At 38.1% G+C, this 21,206-nt stretch overlaps 1 protein-coding gene across 1 annotated transcript in view; it reads right to left on the bottom strand.

Moving 5' to 3' along the window:
• The window catches only part of LOC124788635, a 291,652-nt gene that overhangs the window by 23,122 nt on the left and 247,324 nt on the right, over nucleotides 1-21,206 (bottom strand). Inside the window, exons 10-11 of the mRNA XM_047255906.1 lie at nucleotides 18,323-18,367; nucleotides 5,856-6,062 (exon numbers count right to left, since the gene is read on the bottom strand). Coding sequence (XP_047111862.1) covers nucleotides 5,856-6,062; nucleotides 18,323-18,367 — 252 coding nt within the window. The remainder of the gene's footprint in view (nucleotides 1-5,855; nucleotides 6,063-18,322; nucleotides 18,368-21,206) is intronic.

The following is a 21,206-nucleotide window of genomic DNA, read 5'->3' as shown; positions in this document are numbered from 1 at the left end:
TGTCAAGAAATGAACTATATCTTTTGTTCAGAATGGATTTTGACAAGTCCATGACAGCATTCTCTGATGAGCTATTATTCCTATCAGTTTTGTTCTAGCCATTACATATTTTGAAAGCATAACAATAACATCATACTTCCCTCACATAGTTCATAAAATTTTAATTCAAATCACACTCTGTTTGATGTATTAAATTGTTTATATACTAAGCCTCCTTTATATTTCCATCAAGGACTTGTCTATACCAACATTTTAATGTGGTGTGTAACATACTTTCAGTTTCTCATTCAACAGGTTGATGATAGGTCTTATCTTCCAAAGCCAGCCAATGCTGTCAACAGTTTCATTATCAAAAAAACTTAAGAATTTCAAAATTTGTTCATATCTTTTAAGAGCATTACTTTTCACAGTGTTTCTGCTACTGGCCATTTAGACTAATGCATTTGAATATTCGGTTTTCTGACTAGAGCCATTAAAATACACAGTGCATAGTAGGCCTTCATCTTGTCGCATGTACAAGGATACCAAATGTCATCCATTTTCCATTTTATTTCATTCCCCCCCCCCCCCCCCCCCCCCCCTCCACCATTCAATGTTACTGTTGTGTGAAGAGATTTGTTTCCGTAAAAAGTATTTCCCAAATATATCAGAAAATAGTTCTCATAATCATGAGTGCTCACTTTGAATTCAAACAAATGCTTTTTTGCAACCAACAAATCTCAAAATATTTCCAAATGATTCGTGTCTTTTTGCTTCCTGTCAAGTCCATGATATACATGATTTGCATGTTGAATTTTCCCCTTTACTATCGTCATCTACAATTAAACTTTTTGCACGCCTTCTACTTCCTACAATCGTGTCACTGGATTCATCATCACTACTTACTTGTAAATGCTAAATTATAGACATCGCACAGGTGAGTGTATTAGGTAAAATTCTTCTTCTTATTTATGTTGATGATTTCCTATGTAAAGAAAACTAAGTACTTCTGGTTGAATAAAAACACAATGATGCTAGATTAAAGATTAATGATGATTTATTATAACAGATACTAAATTCTTATGGGTGAAGGTAGACGGCCAGTGGAAATGGACAAAACATATGGAGGTTTTAGCAAACAGACTATCCACAGCTTGATATGCTCTGCAAGCACTTACTCCAATGTACAACATCTCATGCCTCAAAGTATGGTATTTTTAATACACTACTGGCCATTAAAATTGCTACACCATGAAGATAACGTGCTACAGATGCAAAATTTAACCGACAGGAAGAAGATGCTGTGATATGCAAATGATTAGCTTTCCAGAGCATTCACACAAGGTTGGTGCCAGTGGCAAGACCTACAATGTGCTGACATGAGGAAAGTTTCCAACCGCTTTCTCATACACAAACAGCAGTTGACCGGCGTTTTCTGGTGAAACGTTGTTGTGATGCCTCGTGTAAGGAGGAGAAATGCATACCATCGTGTTTCCGACTTTGATAAAGGTCGGATTGTAGCCTATCGGGATTGCCATTTATCATATCGCGACATTGTTGCTCGCATTGGTCAAGATCCAATGACCGTTAGCAGAATATGGAATCGGTGGGTTCAGGAGGGTAATATGGAACGCCATGCTGGATCCAAACGGCCTCGTATCACTAGCAGTCGAGATAACAGGCATCTTATCCACATGGCTGTAATGGATAGTGCAGCCACGTCTTGATCCTTGAGTCAACAGATGGGGACGTTTGCAAGACAACAACCATCTGCACGAACAGTTCGACGACGTTTACAGCAGCATGGACTATCAGCTCAGAGACCCTGGCTGCGGTTACTCTTAGTGCTGCATCAGACAGGAGCACTTGCAATGGTGTACTCAACGATGAACCTGGGTGCATGAATGGCAAAACGTCATTTTTTCAGATGAATCCAGGTTCTGTTTACAGCATCATGATGGTCACATCCGTGTTTGGCGACATCGCGGTAAACGCACATTGGATGCGTGTATTTGTCATCACCATACTGGAGTATCACCCAGCATGATGATATGGGATGCCTGTGGTTACACGTCTCGGTCACCTGTTGTTCGCACTGACGGCACTTCAAACAGTGGACGTTACATTTCAGATGTGTTACAACCCGTGGCTCACCCTTCATTCGATCCCCATGAAACCCTACATTTCAGCAGGATAATGCACGACTACATGTTGGCAGGTCCTGTACGGGCCTTTCTGGATACAGAAAATGTTTGACTGCTGCCCTGGCCAGCACATTCTCCAGATCTCTCACCAACTGAAAACGCCTGGTCAATGGTGGCTGAGCAACTGACTCGTCACAATACGTCAGTCACTACTCTAGATGAACTGTGGTATGGTGTTAAAGCTGCACGGGCAGCTGTACCTGTACACACCATCCAAGCTCTGTTTGACTCAATGCCCAGGCGTATCAAGGTAGTTATTACGGCCAGAGGTGGTTGTTCTGGGTACTGATTTCTCAGGATCTATGCACCCAAATTGCGTGAAAATGTAATCACATGTCAGTTCTAGTATTATATATTTTTCCAATGAATACCCATTTATCATCTGCATTTCTTCTTGGTGTAGCAATTTTAATGGCCACTAGTATATATAAATTCAGTCTTCAGTTATGGAATCTTGTATTGGGGAACAAGTGCTGGGAACATATAAATGATTTTTAAGATACAGAAAAGGGCTGTACGGATAACAACACATATAGTAGTGACAACAGGGACCATTGCACTGAATTTAACAAAAGGCTAGAAATTCTACTGTCTCAAATGAACGTATCTTCCGGACTGTAATGTTCATTAAAAGGAAACATCATCTGTACACTACAAAACTGTTCAGTACATGACAATGAAATTAGATCTAGCCATTACTTATACCTAAACAGAAAAAAACACAAAGTACCGTATAATATACTTAATAAGGGTCTAACACTATACAATGAACTGCCACAGGAAATGAAAGGTATAAATGAACTCCATGTCCTTAGCAGAAGGCTAAAAACATATTTATTAAGTAAAGCCTGCTACATTGTGAGTGAATATTTAAAACAACTGTAGACAGCCATTTATTATTGATGAATACCCTGGTGCTATGCAATGGTAAATGGCCTAATTGTAAGTATTGTAAGAATAATTATAAGAATTGTAAAAATTGCATGAATCTACACTATGTGATCAAAAGTATCTGGACATCTGCCTGAAAATGTCTTACAAGTTCGTGGCATCCTGCATCGGTAATGCTGGAATTCAATATGGTGCTGCCCCACCCTTAGTCTTGGTGACAGCTTCCACTCTCCAGGCATACATTCAGTCAGGTGCTGGAAGCTTTCTTGGGGAATGGCAGCGCATTCTTCATGGGAGCGCTGCACTGAGGAGAGCTATCGATGTCGGTCGGTGAGGCCTGGCACGAAGTTGGTGTTCCAAAACATCCCAAAAGTATTCTACAGGATTCAGGCCAGGATGCTGTGCAGGGCAGTCCATTACAGGGATGTTACTGTCATGTAACCACTCTACCACAGGCCGTGCATTATGAATGGGTGCTCGATCATGTTGAAAGATGCAGTCAGCATTCCCAAATTTCTCTTCAGCAGTGGGAAGCAAGAAGATGCTTAAAACATCAATGTAGGCATGTGCTGTGATAGTGCCACACAAAACAACAATGGGTGCAAGCCGCCCTCCCCCCTCCATGAAAAACACGTCCACACCATAACACTACCACCTCCAAATTTTACTGTTGGCACTACACACGCTGGCAGATGACGTTCACAGGGCATTTGCCAAACCCACACCCTGCCATCAGATCACTACATAGTGTACCGTGTTTCGTCACTCCACACAACGTTTTTCCACTGTTCAGTCGTCCAATATTTATGCTCCTTACACCAAGCGAGGCATTGTTTGGCATTTACCGGCGTGATGTGTGGCCTATGAGCAGCCGCTCGACCACAAAATCCAAGTTCACTCACCTCCTGCCTTACTGTCATTGTACTTGCAGTGGATGCTGGCAGTTTGGAATTCCTGTGCGATGGTCTGGATAGATGTCAGTATATTACACATTACGACCCTCTTCAACTGGCAGCAGTCTCTGTCGGTCAACAGACGAGGTAGACCTGTAAGCGTTTGTGCTGTACATGTCCCTTCACATTTCCACTTTACTATCACATTGGAAGCAGTGGACCTAGGGATGTTTAGGAGTGTGGAAATCTCATGTACAGACGTATGAGACAAGTGACACCCAAGCCTGCGAGTTCCACGGAGTGCCCCAGTCTGCTCTCTCACAATGTCTAATGACTACTGAGGTCGCTGAGATGGAGTACCTGGTGGTAGGCAGCAGCACAATGCACCTAACATGAGAAAAATCTGTTTTGGGGGGTGTCCAGATACTTTTGACCACATAGTGTATGTGTGTTTCTTTAATAAGAAACAATGTACCAACAACTGATGACATCCATACAGTTTGTATTGTTCTATGGATGATTAAATATGTCAGGCAGTCAGTCAGTCAACTGAAGTAGCTTTGACAATGGGAAAACTGAGGAATTTCAGGTACAAATTATTATAATATATGCACTATTAATCACATTTTCCAACTCTGTCTTCCACCTATTCCTAATATAAAGAAATTTGTGGCTGGAGTCTAATGAAGTCCATTGCAAAAATGACTCTCGGGAAACATTTACATGTTTTCATCAGAGAAGTTTAGAACTCCCAGTTCCAGTCCAAATTATTGGACTACTCTGTTTGTAATTTTTGAGCAAGGCGTGTGTAGTGCCAGTAGTAAAATTTGGAGGCGGTGGTGTTATGGTGTGGTTGTGTTTTTCATGGTGGGGGCTTGCACCCCTTGTTGTTTTGCATGACACTATCACAGAAGAGGCCTACATCAATGTTTTAAGCATCTTCTTCCTTCCCACTGTTGAAGAGCAATTCCGGGATGGTGGCTGCATCTTTCAACACGATTGAGCGCATGTTCATAATGCACGGCCTGTGGTGGAGTGGTTACATGGCAATTCATTCGTGTAATGGACTGGTCTGCACAGAGTCCTGACCTGAATCCTATAGAACACCTTTGGGATGTTTTGAAACGCCAACTTCAGGCAAGTCCTCACCGATTGACATCAATACCTCTCCTCAGTGCAGCACTCCATGCAAAATGGCTGCCATTCCCTAAGAAACCTTTCAGCATCTGATTGAATATATGCCTCCGAGAGTGGAAGCTATCATCAAGGCTAAGGGTGGGTCAACACCATATTGAATTCCACCATTACCGATGGAGAGCGCCACGAACTTGTAAGTCATTTTCAGGCAGGTGTCCAGATACTTTTGATCACATAGTGTATCTGTATATGAAGTGAGAGGGGCACACAACAACAACAACAACAACAACAGTGGTGACAACAGCAAAAGCAACATTGGTACTACACTCAATCCACAATGCACCATGTGGTCGTTCACAATAAAGGACACGAATTTATACTTTTAACTCTTCTTAACTGCTGAGTAATAAGCAAGAAAAGAAAAACTGAACGAAAAGTAATGAAAAAAAGTGTGATTTCAGATTTAGAATTTTGAGTTAAATGTGCGTGAGTAAAAACAGAAATTATCATCTGATGCTGACACTAATTAAGACACTAACAACACAAAAAGCTGACTATAGATTAATGATGTTAGAAAGAAAACAGATTATACTTAAAACAGTCAGAAAAACTACAGGAACAAGGAAGAATAAAAATATATAAAAGGATAATAAAAATAACTGAGATGAGCTATACAAAAGAAAAAGTGCATCTTTAGATGCATTAACTATAGGATTATGTTTATGCATGTGAACTGGTTTGTGTGTTGTACCTGTTTGGTAATGGCAGCTGCTGCTTGCGAGCCCGGTTGCTCTTCTAGCAGGGTGGCAACATGCCGCAACTCGGCAGCAATCTGTTTCCTCAACTGCTCCGCTGCCCCCTCCATGTCCAGCATCTTGGTCCTGCTGCCACATTCCAACTGCTCACTGTACGTTTCCAGAGCCATGCGCACTGCTTCCACCTGCTGCTCTGACCCCATCTGCTAAGCCGTGCACAGCCAAGAAGTGTGCAGGTGCACAAATGAGTCTTAGAAAACTCTTTCACACATGAAAGTCTGATCTAAGTTTTTAATGTATTACATCTCGAAATCATAGACAGCTTATATGAACAATGACCACGCTACAATGTTAATGATACACTGTCAGTCTATTATATCTTATGTTGGCTGTAAATAAAAAGGTATGGAAAAACATACAAATATAGCTAGAAAATTTAAGACATGAATGGCTTGTGCTGTTATTTCAGTTAGGGGTACATGAATTTTCAATCATTAATGTTTGTTCATTATTGTGTAAAGATTCACCATAAGTGCAGTGTTTTTGTGGGGCTTTTGATTCATGTTATTTCTGAACAATGCTTCATAAAGGTGTCTTACTCTCAATGCATGTGACAGTCAAAGAGTTCCAGAAATATGGTAAACCTAATGATCACATGTTGGTATTTACACATCAACGGCACTCAAACAACTAACATGCCCCATTATTACGTCAAAGTACAGGAAAATACGATGTGTGCTTTGTCTTGCAAAATTCAAATTCATGAGAGTCATTTTTGTTGTTTTGTTGTGGTCTTCAGTCCTGAGACTGGTTTGATGCAGCTCTCCATGCTACTCTATCCTGTGCAAGCTTTTTCATCTCCCAGTACCTACTGCAACCTACATCCTTCTGAATCTGCTTAGCGTATTCATCTCTTGGTCTCCCTCTACGATTTTTACCTTCCACACTGCCCTCCAATACTAAATTGGTGATCCCTTGATGCCTCAGAACATGTCCTACCAACCGATCCCTTCTTCTGGTCAAGTTGTGCCACAAACTTCTCTTCTCCCCAATCCTATTCAATACTTCCTCATTAGTTATGTGATCTACCCATCTAATCTTCAGCATTCTTCTGTAGCACCACATTTCGAAAGCTTCTATTCTCTTCTTGTCCAAACTATTTATCGTCCATGTTTCACTTCCATACATGGCTACACTCCATACGAATACTTTCAGAAATGACTTCCTGACACTTAAATCAATACTGGATGTTAACAAATTTCTCTTCTTCAGAAACGCTTTCCTTGCCATTGCCAGCCTACATTTTATATCCTCTCTACTTCGACCATCATCAGTTATTTTGCTCCCCAAATAGCAAAACTCCTTTACTACTTTAAGTGCCTCATTTCCTAATCTAATTCCCTCAGCATCACCCGACTTAATTAGACTACATTCCATTATCCTTGTTTTGCTTTTGTTGATGTTCATCTTATGAGATGAATATCATAAAGTTACACAAGTATCCGCCTTCTCCTCCTCCTCCTCCCCCTCCTCCTCTTTAAAACATATGTTAGTGAGTCTACCAGCTTAAATGTTTGTTTTGCATACAAATTTAAATTAAAGGGCCAAAAAGTGAATGAACATCTGGTTTACTATCAAACATGACAGTTGTTAGCCTTCCCCCTTGCCCCCACCCCCACCACCTTGTTTATGCTGATTGTGAAATTTTGTATACCAAATAAAACTAAAAAGCTAATCAAATGTTACAAAAGTCATGAAAAAATACATAATAACACTTGAAAAAACATATTAAAATACACATAACACTAAAAAACTGATGACTTAAAATATGGCTGCTAAATCAAGTCTGAGGAACCTACTACTCATACTCCAACACTTTTTCTCAAAGTTGCAAGTGCCCTCTGAAATTCAAGCTGAGTACTCTTTTTCCAATATGAGCTGTACATAAGCCATAAACACTGCACACTCTTGCTGGAATAGTATTAGTTCATACATAAAGGTAATTTAGGAGCACTTATTTAGTGGCTGGAGGAATCCATGTTACGACTGAGTAGCTTTACTGAAAATAATTAACCATCCCAGTGAGGAAACACTTATTCCCACTACCACATGCCACTATGCCCCAATAGTGAGGTCACTTTGTGAAGGAGGACATTAAATTAGGCTAGAATAGAAGGTCTGATGATAAGCAGTTAAGACAAGAAGACGACAATAGAAGCTTTTGAAATGTGGTGCTACCGAAGAACGCTGAAGATTAGATGACTATATCATGTAACAAATGAGGAGAATTGGGAAGAAGAAACATTTTGTGGCACAACTTGACTAAAAGAAGGGACAGGTTGATAGGGCACCTTCTGAATTTGTTTCTCTGGGGGAGGGGGAAGAGGAGGGGTGCACAGACTGGATTGCTCGTTAGTGCTCTCACAAAGCTGGACCTAATGAGGAATCTCAAAGCTTAAATGTATCTCACTTGCCAAAGTATCACATGTATGTCTGCTTCATATGTGCTGACTATCACTTAGTTAACAGGTACTGGGAGCACATCTGGGATAAACCAAGTAACGATCAAGGTTTTATCCCTCTTCTTTGGGCCATAATTGCAATCTGGCACATAATTGAAGTACTGGCTAAAATGGTATAAAACTTATTTTAAAAATTAAATCCTTAAATTACTCTCCTTGTGATACTGACAAAAAGCTACATTAATTCTGTGCTTTTTGAAATATCAAGAGGGCAGTTAGCTCCATCACTGAGCAAGTAATGGATTCAGGGGCACAAAATGGACCACTGGATCTTGCTTCACATGAATCCCAAATGACTTCATGGTGCCAATTGTATACTGGAGTGAGCAGTTGCTGTTGTTGTTGTTGTTGTCACATCGTGATCTTCAGTTCAAAATCTCATTTGATGCATCCCTCCATCTCTGTACAACAACTGTTACCTATGTCCAGCGTCTGAATCTGCTTACTGCATTCATCCCTTGGTCTCTATCATTTTCCCCCCACATTTACTTCCATTATCAAATTAATGATTTGTTCATGACTCAAGGTATTTCCTACCAATGAGTCAACCTGTACCATATATTTTGTTTTTTCTCATTTGACTCAGTACTTCTGCATTAGTTATTCAATCTATCCATCTAATCTTCAACATTTTTCTGCAGCACCACATTTTGAAAGCTTCTGTTCTCTTCATTCCTGAACTGTTTATTGTCTGGTTGCACTTCCATGGGTGACTACACTCCAAGGGAATACCTTATTAAAATAATAGTTGAATTTATACTCAGTGCAGAGATCGAATAACACTGAGGAGAGGCTACGACCCTGTGTCATTACCTTCTCGACCGCTGCTTCCCTTTCATGTGCTTTGACTCTTATAACTGCAAATTAGATTTCTGTAAAAGTTGAAAATAACTTTCCACTGTGAATTTTATCTCTGTCACCTGCAGAATTCTGAAGAGTACATTCTGGTCAGTGTTGTCAAAAGCTTTCTCTAAATCTACAAAAGTGATAAATGCAGATTTGCTTTTCTTTAGTCCACTTCCAAGGTAAGTTGCTGGGTCAATATTGCCTCACATATATCTACATTGGAGTGAGCAGCCAGAAGGAAATTAGTGATTTGGGAGCAGATAGAAGTGAGTGTACCACACACAACTTGAGAAGTTGCTGTCAGGTGGTTAGAGGTGACTTACCAACCTTAGCACAAAGGCTGGCTGCAAGTTAGGTCTGTAAGCACCTGTAGTCACCTGAATTCCAACATGGCAGAGATGGGCAAAATTCAAATAAATTTCTATCTAGATAATTATTCAAACAAGTAAATCATTCAAAAAATTATTTGCAGATCTAAATATCTGCATATACAAATAATAATTTGTTTTTTATTATTCATAACTTAAATAACAAATATGTTAGACTACCACTGCATATTCTTTGTTTACTTCTTGAACACCCCTCTGCCATGTATAACAAATATGGCTCAGACCAGTTTCTATTTGATAAATAATTCAGTAAAGCTTTATACAACAGAGTGGCTCAGTGACTCAATGGATAAGAGAGGTCTGCAACTCGATCCCCTGTTGATTCTGTGATCTTTTTTCTGGCACTTATAACTTTTTTTTATCACTAATAATGTGAAGTTAAATTATACCATATTTTGGAGTACGTGTTAAATAGTATGTCATGCTATAACTGGATGGATATGTCGGTAGGAAGGTCTGAGGAAGGCAACGGGTACCAACTCCAACAAAACAATGCCCTTGTAAAGCAGTGTGGTGCTCAAACCAACCTTCAGGTTGAGCAAAGCTTTACTTGTTTTACATCATAACAATTGGTACACAAAAATGCCTTCATATGTGGCATTAGCAGTCAAGATTAATCATGTGACCAAATTTAGCTGATTCAGCACTTTCCCAGTACTTCCTCTTTTCTCTCCCTCTGCTAACATGTTGAAGCACTCTGTGTGGCTAAGCAAAGATGAGAATGCAGCTAACATAGACCCAAATCTGAAATATCTTTCTTAATTGCAACAGGGTTCATAATCCTATTACATATGAGTGTCTAGCCAATATAATCACAAAGTACTCTCGTGTTTGTTATGCTGAAAAATGGGTGAACAAAGTTATGACTCAGTTGTCAGTAATGATGAATATCAACAGACTATAGGTTTAAAGTCTCCTGAAATGGCTTTTTTGTATTTTGATGAGAAGTTCGAAAAAAATACGTGTTGTGTAAACTAATTTAAAAGCAACAAAAAATGTATTTATTTTATGAATGGCAAATAACTGAAATTAAATTCTTTGGATTTCAAACTTCTTTATTATATACAATCTTGTTATTCACAAATGATGAACAATTGATTTTATTCATGTGAACAAATAACTTTTGAAATACAATCCGATTTATTATTCAAGAACAAAAAATAATTTTGTATTCATTACTCATCATTCGAATAAATTTTGTCCTACTCTACCGTACAGTTGACACTGTCTATGACCTTTAGATGTTTTTGTTCTACAATATTACTTTTATTGTAAACCGGTTTTCAGCTTACAAGGCCATCTTCAGATATTTACTCAGTAAATGTCTGAAGATGGCCTTGTAAGCCGAAAACCAGTTTACAATAAAAGTAATATTGTAGAACAAAAGCAAACTGGTGCTTTTCATTTATTATAATGTTGTTCTACCAAGAACCGACGGAAGATTCTGTTAATCTTTAGATGTATCGGTCTTTCTTATCTACATCCATGTCAGTTGTCATTGAGTTGGCATTGCACAAAAGCCTTCTTAAAAGGCATCCCTTCTCTATTTCCAACATAGGTGGATACTAAATACATCGAGAGTGGTGTAAATGAAAGCATCCATACTTCTCTCAATACAGAATTTAAAGCCTGACTGCCACTCAGCCAACCTCTAGACAGTTATTTGCAACTGCAGGTAGCAGTTTTGGACTTCGTTGATCATGAAAAATGAGACAGGTAAAGAAAAATGGGCTCACTGTCCAGATGGTTTTTACTCTGCTGTGACATTTATCCTCTTGTATTGGAAATGTTCATGAGATATGGAACTAGGAGATTAGAGCAGCAAACACGAATAGGTGAATAATTCAAATGAACTTGGAACTTGTATAGACTGATGGCATGTCAGCAGAAGAAAGTAGTAGATTATCGGACTATTATTACTAGCACCTCAGATGATGAGAGAAGAAGAACAGATGAAGTTGATAGGTATGTATAAGTTTCCAACACCCAACATCTTTTTTAGCATGCATGTGCCTCTCCACCACCACCACCACCACCACCACCACCACCACCATTCGCACACACATACATACGTATGTGATAGAGAATTAGGCTGTATCACTTCTGAAAGCAGCAAACAGATGATTAATAGTCAAAAATGGATGAGCCAATCGTTCTGCAATACACTAAGACATCTAATCCAAGAGTAGGGACAACCCTTAAAAGTTTGAAAACAGTACCATACTCTTCTTCTAGTTCACTGAAATGGATGATAAATCATCAGTTTAATTTACTGTTAGGACTAGTGAAGAATTAATTCTGATGTCATAAGGTGGGCAGGGGCACTTTGTTAATGTCATTTTTTTAAAAATTCACACAAAAGTGAATTTGTTCTTCATATTCAGCACACTTTTGTTTTAAATACAATGTTTCATGAGAGGTAGAGCATAAAGCAACCATCCTACATTCATACACAGTTACTGCCACCAACAAGTGTATCATCAGCCATCTGCCAAACTTTTTCTGGGTATGTATGTCACTATGTCTGTTGTCTTTATCACCACCACCACAACCTTCACCAAACTACCACATCCATAATCTTCATTTACTGTTAATTTACTGTTAATCTAACAATTCAGTGAATTCCTGTGTAGTTTAGAAACAAAATTAATGCTCATGGTATGACTTTTGTTTGCCTCTAGTTTTTCTGTTTACTGTATTTTCCACCCATTTTACACAAAATTCTAAAATGTGTGTACAATAATCAACTGCATGTATGAAATTACAGTTCCAGTTTCTGAAAATACTGTGTTTCTAGTACTGGGTTGGTACACAAGTTTGCAGGTTTTTTCCGTACATTTCATAAATACAACATATAAGTGTAACAGAGACTTTAGTCACCAAAAACATATTCTCTTTCTCTATTTATAACAGTCTGCCAAAGGTGGGGTAACTTTTTAATTCCGCAACTGCAGAAATTGTGTGGTTTTGAGGCAAAGAACTCATCGAGCCATGTTTGGAGCACATTTTCATCTGGAAAGGAAGTTGCTTGAAAGTTGTTCAATAGGGTGTGGAAAAGGTGAAAATTTGAAGATGCAAGATCAAGTGAATAAGATGGGTGCAGAACAACTTCCCAACTCATCTCCTGTATAGTGTTTTTTTGTCAGTCTAGCAGAATATGGACGAGTGTTATTGTGGAGTAGCATCACTTCACGCAGTCTTCTCAGTCATTGTTCTCAGACTGTGTCTGCAAGACATCTCAGTTGTTGACAGTAAACATCAGCAGTGATGGTTACACTTGAGGGAAGCAATTCATAGTACAAAACACCTTGCTGCTATTCCACCAGACGCATAACGAGATCTTTGTGCGAGGAGTTGCTGGTTTGTTTGGGATCACCATTCCTTTCTTCTCCTTATGTTAACATAAAGACAGTTTCTCACCACCAGTAAAGATATAGGATAGGAATGGTCAGTGTTGTCCATGAGCCAACTGATGATGAGCAGGCAAAGATGCACATATGGCCACCCATTGATTTTTGTGATTTTGGCTTAGAGCATAAGTTACCCATAAACCCGATTTTTAAACCTTCCCATTTCATGCAAATGTTGCATGATTGTGGAATGGTCACAGTTCATTACATTTGCCAGTTCTCGAGTATTCTTATGTACATCATTGTTGCTTAATGCATTTAAACGATCTTCATCAAGCCCTGAAGGTCTTCCTCAAAAATTGAGAGTCATTAATGTGGAAATGATCCTCCTTGAAACAAGAAAACCATTTTCTTGCTGTAGTCTGCCCAATGGCATTATCTCCATACATGGCACAAATATTTCTGGCTGCCTCCACTGCTGTCATACCTCTATTGAACTCAAACAGAAGATCCAATTTCTCCACTTTGCACTCAATTTTCTAGCATCCACAGTTGCACTCACAGTCTCCAAATGACAAAATGACAATATGTAAACTCAAATAGCAACAGTGAACTACAAATAAAAAAATGAGTCGATAAATAAACCCATAGCAACTGGAATACCAACATGCAAAACAACAACACTACAAACTTATGCAGTGACCTAATAAAATCTTGAAGTAGACGAAATATATTACAGCATTGCACAACTGTTTCATTGGCCATATTTATGCCTTGCAGTAATTTCTCATTTTGGATGTGTTAATTTTTTTTAAAATTCATTTCTTGTACAACTATTGTGCAACACTTTTATATTGTTGTTAATGATAAAAAGGCTAAAGTTTATTAAGTTCCAGCTGTTTTCTGGAATTGAGAGATCCTGAATCAACACACATTCTGAAATTCAGATCTGATTACTTGGGAATGAGAGATACATAATTATTGCCATTGAATGTGCCCAATATTAATAAAGCCTTTTTAATGATTGATAATCAATTGCAACTGTGCTGATGATAATACACCCTACAATTTCTAATATTAATAGGCTCACTAGAGATAGTCAAACAGTACATAACCTAAATATTGTGCTTCTGAGTGTTAAGACAAATTGTCATTTCCATTTTATGCACAATATTTCGATGACCAACCCAACTGTCTCTCCACCAGTGGTACAAGTTGCGCTGTTATGAGTACTTGCTGCCTGGACTCCAACCACACTAGCTGGCACAGCACATGAAGAAGATGACTTGAGGTGATCATCAAAATATTTTGCATAGACTGGAAACAATGATTAGGCTGAACGCCCAGAAGTACACTTGTCACACTGAGAAAAGCAGGGATATCATAGTAGATAACTTTTTTTTTTTTTAATGGCCAAAGATGAATTTCTTTTTGTGGCATTATGCAAGCATTTCCACATTGATGCACGTGTTTTTATTCTAATATAGGTTGCAATATGTATCACATTAATCAAATTAATGAAAGGCTGCAATGTTAATGTTTTTACACTGTTTGTACAATTGATATGTTTTTGTGCTGATCATGTAGGAATGACTTACATCTCATTAAGCAACAGCACGCAATTACCCATTTCATTGTGAAAGTATCTGAACCTGAACTCTGAAGTAATTGTAGAGTTTAACAAACTACCTGTATGTAGCATAATACATAAAATAATAAAACATCCCCAAACACAACCAGAGCTCATAACTTTTTTTTTTTTTTTTTTTTTTTTTTTTTTTTTTTTTTTTTTTTTTTTTTTTTTTTGAAGCCACCTGGAGCTTTTGGCAGACAAAAGAAGCACACAGCAGTGGGTGGCACACAAACGTAAAGCTGTTCCCAGCAAGGGACTGCCCCTCCCTCATATATTCTAAAATCGAATTGCATCCTGCTCTGTCAGAAAAATATACATATGTTACACAAGAACTGTGGGCTGCTGGATGCCTTGTGTTGTTTTCTGGTAGTTTGATTATGAATGAGGGAAGGCTTTCACACAGGCTTTGTCAATTCACTTTTATAAAATATATACAGCTACACTAAGTTGATTTACATAAATATAAAAATAAAGACTTAATTTTAGAGTTACTAATAGACAATTATGCCCATTATTGAGGAATTTTTTGTAGCCTATTTTTTTACACTTACAGCAACTAACTGTTAATTGCAAGAATTGATTTGCATGGATCTGGCATTGTTTTATGAAGTACAATAGCAGAGATGTTTTGTACTTCCACCAAGGAATTCCTGTTCATCAGATTCAAATAATTCAGATGACTCTGAACCAAGTATTTTGGGAAATGACAGAGATGAAGATCCACATAACAGTCCAGAAATTACCTGTACTGAACAATTAGTTATTATTCCAAAGATGAATGTGAGCTGAGTAGTGGTACTGAGCAAAATGCAAGTTTCGCAGTTGTGCCTTCATGCCTAGAAGTTGACAATTCTAATTTTTCTGATATGGGTAAACACAGTTACACAACAGGCAACAACAATATAAGCTACAAAGAAAAGACATATGATGATTCAAGTAATTGGAAAGACACGTGACACAAAGGAAAGACACACGACAATTGAAGTGGTTGAGGGCTGTTCTTACATTGGGCTCTACAAATGCACTTCTCATCTTTGACACTTGAGTATTTTTTGAAATATTTTGACAAAAACTTTTGAGTGCAATTTTTAGTGAGACAATACTTTATTCTGTGCATCTGACAATCATATCAGTGAACCCAAACATGACAGAAATTTATAAGTTCTGTCAGGTTTTGTCTTCTTATTGACTACTGGTCTCCTTCAGCTTGATGTAACAAAGCTGCAGACATTGTACTTAAATGTCTGTTTTCAGTAGCTAAATTAATTCTTCCACTTTGTGAACAAATTCTTGTAACACAAATAGCCACTAGTTCAGAATGAAATCAGTTCTTAATGATTTTACAAGGAATTTTTGTCAGTAGCAACAAGAATAAAGATTTTTGATAGATACAATTATGGTACCATAAAAGTACACAAGCAATGCAAAAATAATAAATACACACAAAATAAACCTCACAACTGGGGCTTGAAACTTTTCATTCAGGCAGGTACGTCTGGGGTGTTTTTGATCTCCTTCCATACACAGCATGCTGATGGAAACCTTTAATGAAACCTGTCCACTGGCAGATGAGAAGGATCTGCTGAAATGAGGGAAAGGAAGCTATGGATCATGGAAGATATGACTAATCATCATGAGGTGATACTTGTAAGATTAGTGGATAACTGATTAGTATGCTTGGCACATTCCTTTCCCCTTAATGAAGTTTTTTCCACTGTGAAAAAATAGTGCCAGACAGAAAAGAACAAAGCAAGCTGCTTTGTCCTTGTATCATAAAGCAGTACAACTACACTAGATGATCAAAAGTATCGGAACACTTAGGCTGCACTGAGGAGAGGTATCGATGTCGGTCAGTGAGGCCTGGCACGAAGTCAGTGTTCCAAAACATCCCAAAGGTGTTTTATAAGATTCACGTCAGGACTCTGTGCAGGCTAGTCCATTACAGAGAGTGCAGGCCAATCCATTACAGGGATGTTATTGTTGTGCAACCACTCCACCACAGGCCGTGCATTATGAACAGGTGCATGATCATACTAAAAGATGCAATCACCATCCCCGAATTGCTTTCAACTGTGGGAAACAAGAATGTGGTTAAAACATCAATGTAGGTCTGTTCTGTGATAGTGCCATGCAAAACGACAAGGGGTGCAAGCCACCGTCGTGAAAAACATGACCACACCATAACATCACTGCCTTCGAATTTTACTGCTGGCTCTAATAAATACGCTGGCACATGATGATCACTGGGCATTCGCCATACCCACACCCTGCCATCAGATCGCCACATTGTGTGCCATGATTCATCACTCCACAAAACATTTTTCCACTGTTCAATCGTCCAATGTTTACACTCCTTACACCAAGTGAGGCATGATGTGTGGCTTATGAGCAGTCGCTCGACCATGAAACCAAGTTTTCTCACCTCACACCTAACTGCCATAGTAATTGCAGTGGATCCTGATGCAGTTCGGAATTCCTGTGTGATGGTCTGGATATGTGTCTGTCTACTACACATTACAACCATCTTCAACTGTCGGTAGTCTCTGTCAGTCAACAGAAAAGGTCGGCCTGTACAATTTTGTGCTGTACGTGTCCCATCACATTTCCACTTCACTATCACATCAGAAGCAGTGGACCTAGGGATGTTTAGGAGTGTGGAAATCTTGCATGCATGCAGACGTATGGCACAAGTGACATCCAATCACCTGACCATGTTCGAATCCGTGAGTTCTGTGGAGCACCCCATTCTGCTCTCTCACAATGTCTAATGACTCCTAAGGTTGTTGATATGGAGTACCTGGTGTATAGGTGGCAGCACAATGCACCTAATATGAAAAACATATGTTTTTGGGGGTGTCCAGATACTTTTGATCACATAGTGTAGCATGTAAGATTGGTTGGTTGTTTTTGGGGAAGGAGACCAGACAGCGTGGTCATCGGTCTCATCGGATTAGGGAAGGATGGGGAAGGAAGTCGGCCGTGCCCTTTCAGAGGAACCATCCCGGCATTTGCCTGGAGTGATTTAGAGAAATCACGGAAAACCTAAATCAGGATGGCCGGACACGGGATTGAACTGTCGTCCTCCCGAAAGCATGTAAGAGAAGTGGATTTAGTAGACATGCTGCCTGAACTTTACAGAGTATCTTCAAAAAGTAGACTCTGTCATTTGCAGCTTTTTGGCTACATTCTGTGCAAAGTAAATGCATGGCTGATTTACCATACGTAAACAGTGGTAAATATACATCTTTGTACTGATACCATATGTAGCTCAATGAATGTCTGAAAGAAAGAAAAATGGGAAAAACCTGGGAGATCATCATTTGACATTTTACAGACCACCTGCACCACAGCAGATGAAGGCAACAGCCCTTTCTTACGCACAATGTGCGAGACTGATCATGATCGCTGGCCTGAAAACAGAACTGGATAGTCAACTGTTAAGTTAATATTATTCTGGAAAAAAATTATTGTTTCAGATGGTTTCAGGCCAGCTGATTACAAAAAGTTGTAACTTGCTGTATTATGAGCAATGTTACTTACTAGTAACATCTTTTATTTTTTAGAAAAAATGAAAATAAATTAGAAATTCACCATTTATATTAAAATAGTTCACTAAAATAATTCCTTCCTTGGTATTTTACAGCAGCGCCAAATAAAAGATTATGACAACACTGTTAGCAGTTCCTTGCTTTATCTGCATATCTGTTAAAGCAAAGCTCTTACCTGGCATGCATAGGAAGCAGAATCTGGCAACTGCAGGCCCCTGCCCTGAGAACAAATTCAGTGGTCATGCATCCCATGCATATGTATCTAAAAGCACAGTGAATGTTGTCTAATTTTAATATAAAAAACTACAATGGAAATGTCATATTTAATTAACCTTACATTACTGCTGAAATACTATTTTTGCAGGCATATTGGTTAGAGATGCACTACCCAAAAATCACCACAGCAGGGAGTAACTAGTCACATCTACTGAAGCCTTCTGCTGTACGAATGCAATGTGATGTATTCCTCTGAAAATAATTACAGCTAATGATGCTCTTTCAGTAATTTACAATACTGGGTATAAGTGAACAATTTCAATAAGTAAACTGTCAATACTACATTACCTTATAATTTTGAAGTTAAATGAATTCTGTGGAACATCAGTTCTGTCTGCCATCTGTCTGTTAACCATCTAACACTGTCCAGAATTTATTCATTTAACAGACTCCATATTATAAAATCTACATCACAAAAACGCAAAGTAAACGAGACAAAATATTGCTTATTAAATTTGAAAGTTCTCACTATAGTAGGTTTACTACTGTTAATGTCATTGTAATTTTCTTAATATTGTTGTTACTTTAAACTACATATGAGAAATTTAAAAAAGCTAATGGTAGGAGAAAAATATTAAAATGCAGATGTTAATTTTATTGCTCCTCTGCAGAATTGGCAGTCCTTCATCAGAAGCTGATCATTTTAAAATTCCATTCATATCCTGAATTTCTGGCACTCTCATGATATACCACCAACAATAGTTTATTCATTCCTAAAATATTTTCAGCACTTCTCGTTTTTATTATTTTGCTGATTCAAAAAATGGATGTTATGAATGTCAGTAAAATTTTAATTGGTTTTATTAAAAACTACAATGATTTTAAAATGAGTTAGACTGCACAATGCTTGTTTTTGTGGGTTCTGCAAAATATTTTTATTATATATTGCATATATTTTAAAATGTAAAAAACAGTGTGTTTGTACTCCATAAACATCCATTTTCAAACAAAATCAGGAAGCATCAGGCATGGCACTATTATGTTCCACTTATTGTGTAAAAGTTCATTTGCTGTTCACTCTCTGCAATAGTTTTTCAAATTCAAATACTGAGTTGATATTCTGTACCTGATTTCACAATGCATATTCATTAGAAGTCCCATCCACAGCAAGTATGGACTATAAGACACAATTTTTTCTCTGAAAAATTGCCTCCAAAGTTCTGGTGCATCTTATACTCAAAATTAATATAAAAATGTCCAGTGTTTGATTTAAAATTCGAATCAATCTTAAAACAGGCCATATATTCAATGCCACAGGAAAGCTATCTATATCTGGCAACAATGGATTCCACTGGCAGCAGCAGTACACCAATGCAGCGAACATGAGTTGTGGGGATTCACAAGCTTCCCAACATGATCTCCTTCCTGCCCCAACATCAGATGACGATTTTCAGGAATTTTGAAGGTCAGATTGGTTTTATAAAACAAGACTTTTTTTGTCTGGCTATGCAATCTAATAATAAAAATGTTATTTTTAGAAAAAAAAATTGCTTAAGAATTAAGGCGAGTCTTATAGCCTGTAGCCTCTTGTTGTAAGTAAAATACAGTACATGCAGTCAGATAATGGTCGGATGTCAGATATGAATATAGTGCACTAGTATGTTATTACTTTAAATGCCCTATTTCTTCACTTTTTATCAACTATACGATAAGGCAAGAGCTGTGGCTATGAACATGCTGCATTTGCTCCCTAAATATGAAAATAAGCTGTGTTTGGAATCCATGAATCGCCATATTTTATGGACTATAAGACACTAGGGACTGTAAGATGCTACAAACTATAACATCCACACTAACATTTAAGCAATTCTTTAAAAAATAACGTTTCACCATTTTTATTGTTAGATTGCAAAGCCAGATTTAAAAAAAAATCTTAAGTTTACAGAACAGAACTTACCTTTAAAATCCCTGAAAAGTGTCTTCTTCTTCTTCTTCTTCTTCTTCTTCTTCTTCCTCCTCCTCCTCCTCCTCCTCCTCCTCCTCCTCATCATCATCCATCATCATCATCCTCTTCATATGTAAGATGGTCTTCACTGCCATCAAGAGCATTACTTATGTCACACTTCTTGAAAGCTTTAACAATAACATCTTTTCTCGCTCTAGACCACAACTGTTTTATCTACTGACACACTTGTTTGATAGTAGAAAAGCTCCCTCCAGCGTGAATTCATATCGGGTTTCATCCATCATCAATTTGTTCCATTCCTCTCTCATATACACTTTAAATGGTTTATTTATTGAGACGTTAAGAGGTTGCAATTGTGAAATAAGTCCTCCTGGAATAATGGCAAGTTCTGTATTTCCTTGTCTCAATTTCTCTTTCACACAGTTTTTCAAATGACTACTAAAATGATACAGCACAAGAAAACAACTCTTCTTCAATAAAGCACCATTCCTTCTCTCCCACACTCTATTAATCCATGATTTCATACCAGCTTTGACCACCTAACCCTCATCATGTAAGTGAAGACCACCACCTGATGGTATTTCATAAGGTTTTGGCATAGTTTTGTGCTTGAAAATGATAACTGGATTAAGTTTAGTACCATCAGCACAAGACGAAAGGACAACAGTGCAGTGCATTTTTTTCATGTCATGGCAGACAGTGTTAGCAACCTTTTGACTCCCCACAACTTACATTTGTCAGATTAGTGCACTGCTGCTGTCAGTGGAATCCGTTGTTGCCAGATATAGATAGGTTTCATCAAATACATGGTTATTTTTAAGATTGACATTTTCATATTAATTTCGAGTATAGGATGTGGTTTTCACAGCCTTTGTAT

This window comes from Schistocerca piceifrons, chromosome 3 (assembly GCF_021461385.2).
Source record: "Schistocerca piceifrons isolate TAMUIC-IGC-003096 chromosome 3, iqSchPice1.1, whole genome shotgun sequence".
NCBI classification, from domain to species: domain Eukaryota; kingdom Metazoa; phylum Arthropoda; class Insecta; order Orthoptera; family Acrididae; genus Schistocerca; species Schistocerca piceifrons.
Note: the sequence above shows the minus strand (reverse complement) of the source record. Positions and strands in the feature narration are given on the sequence as shown.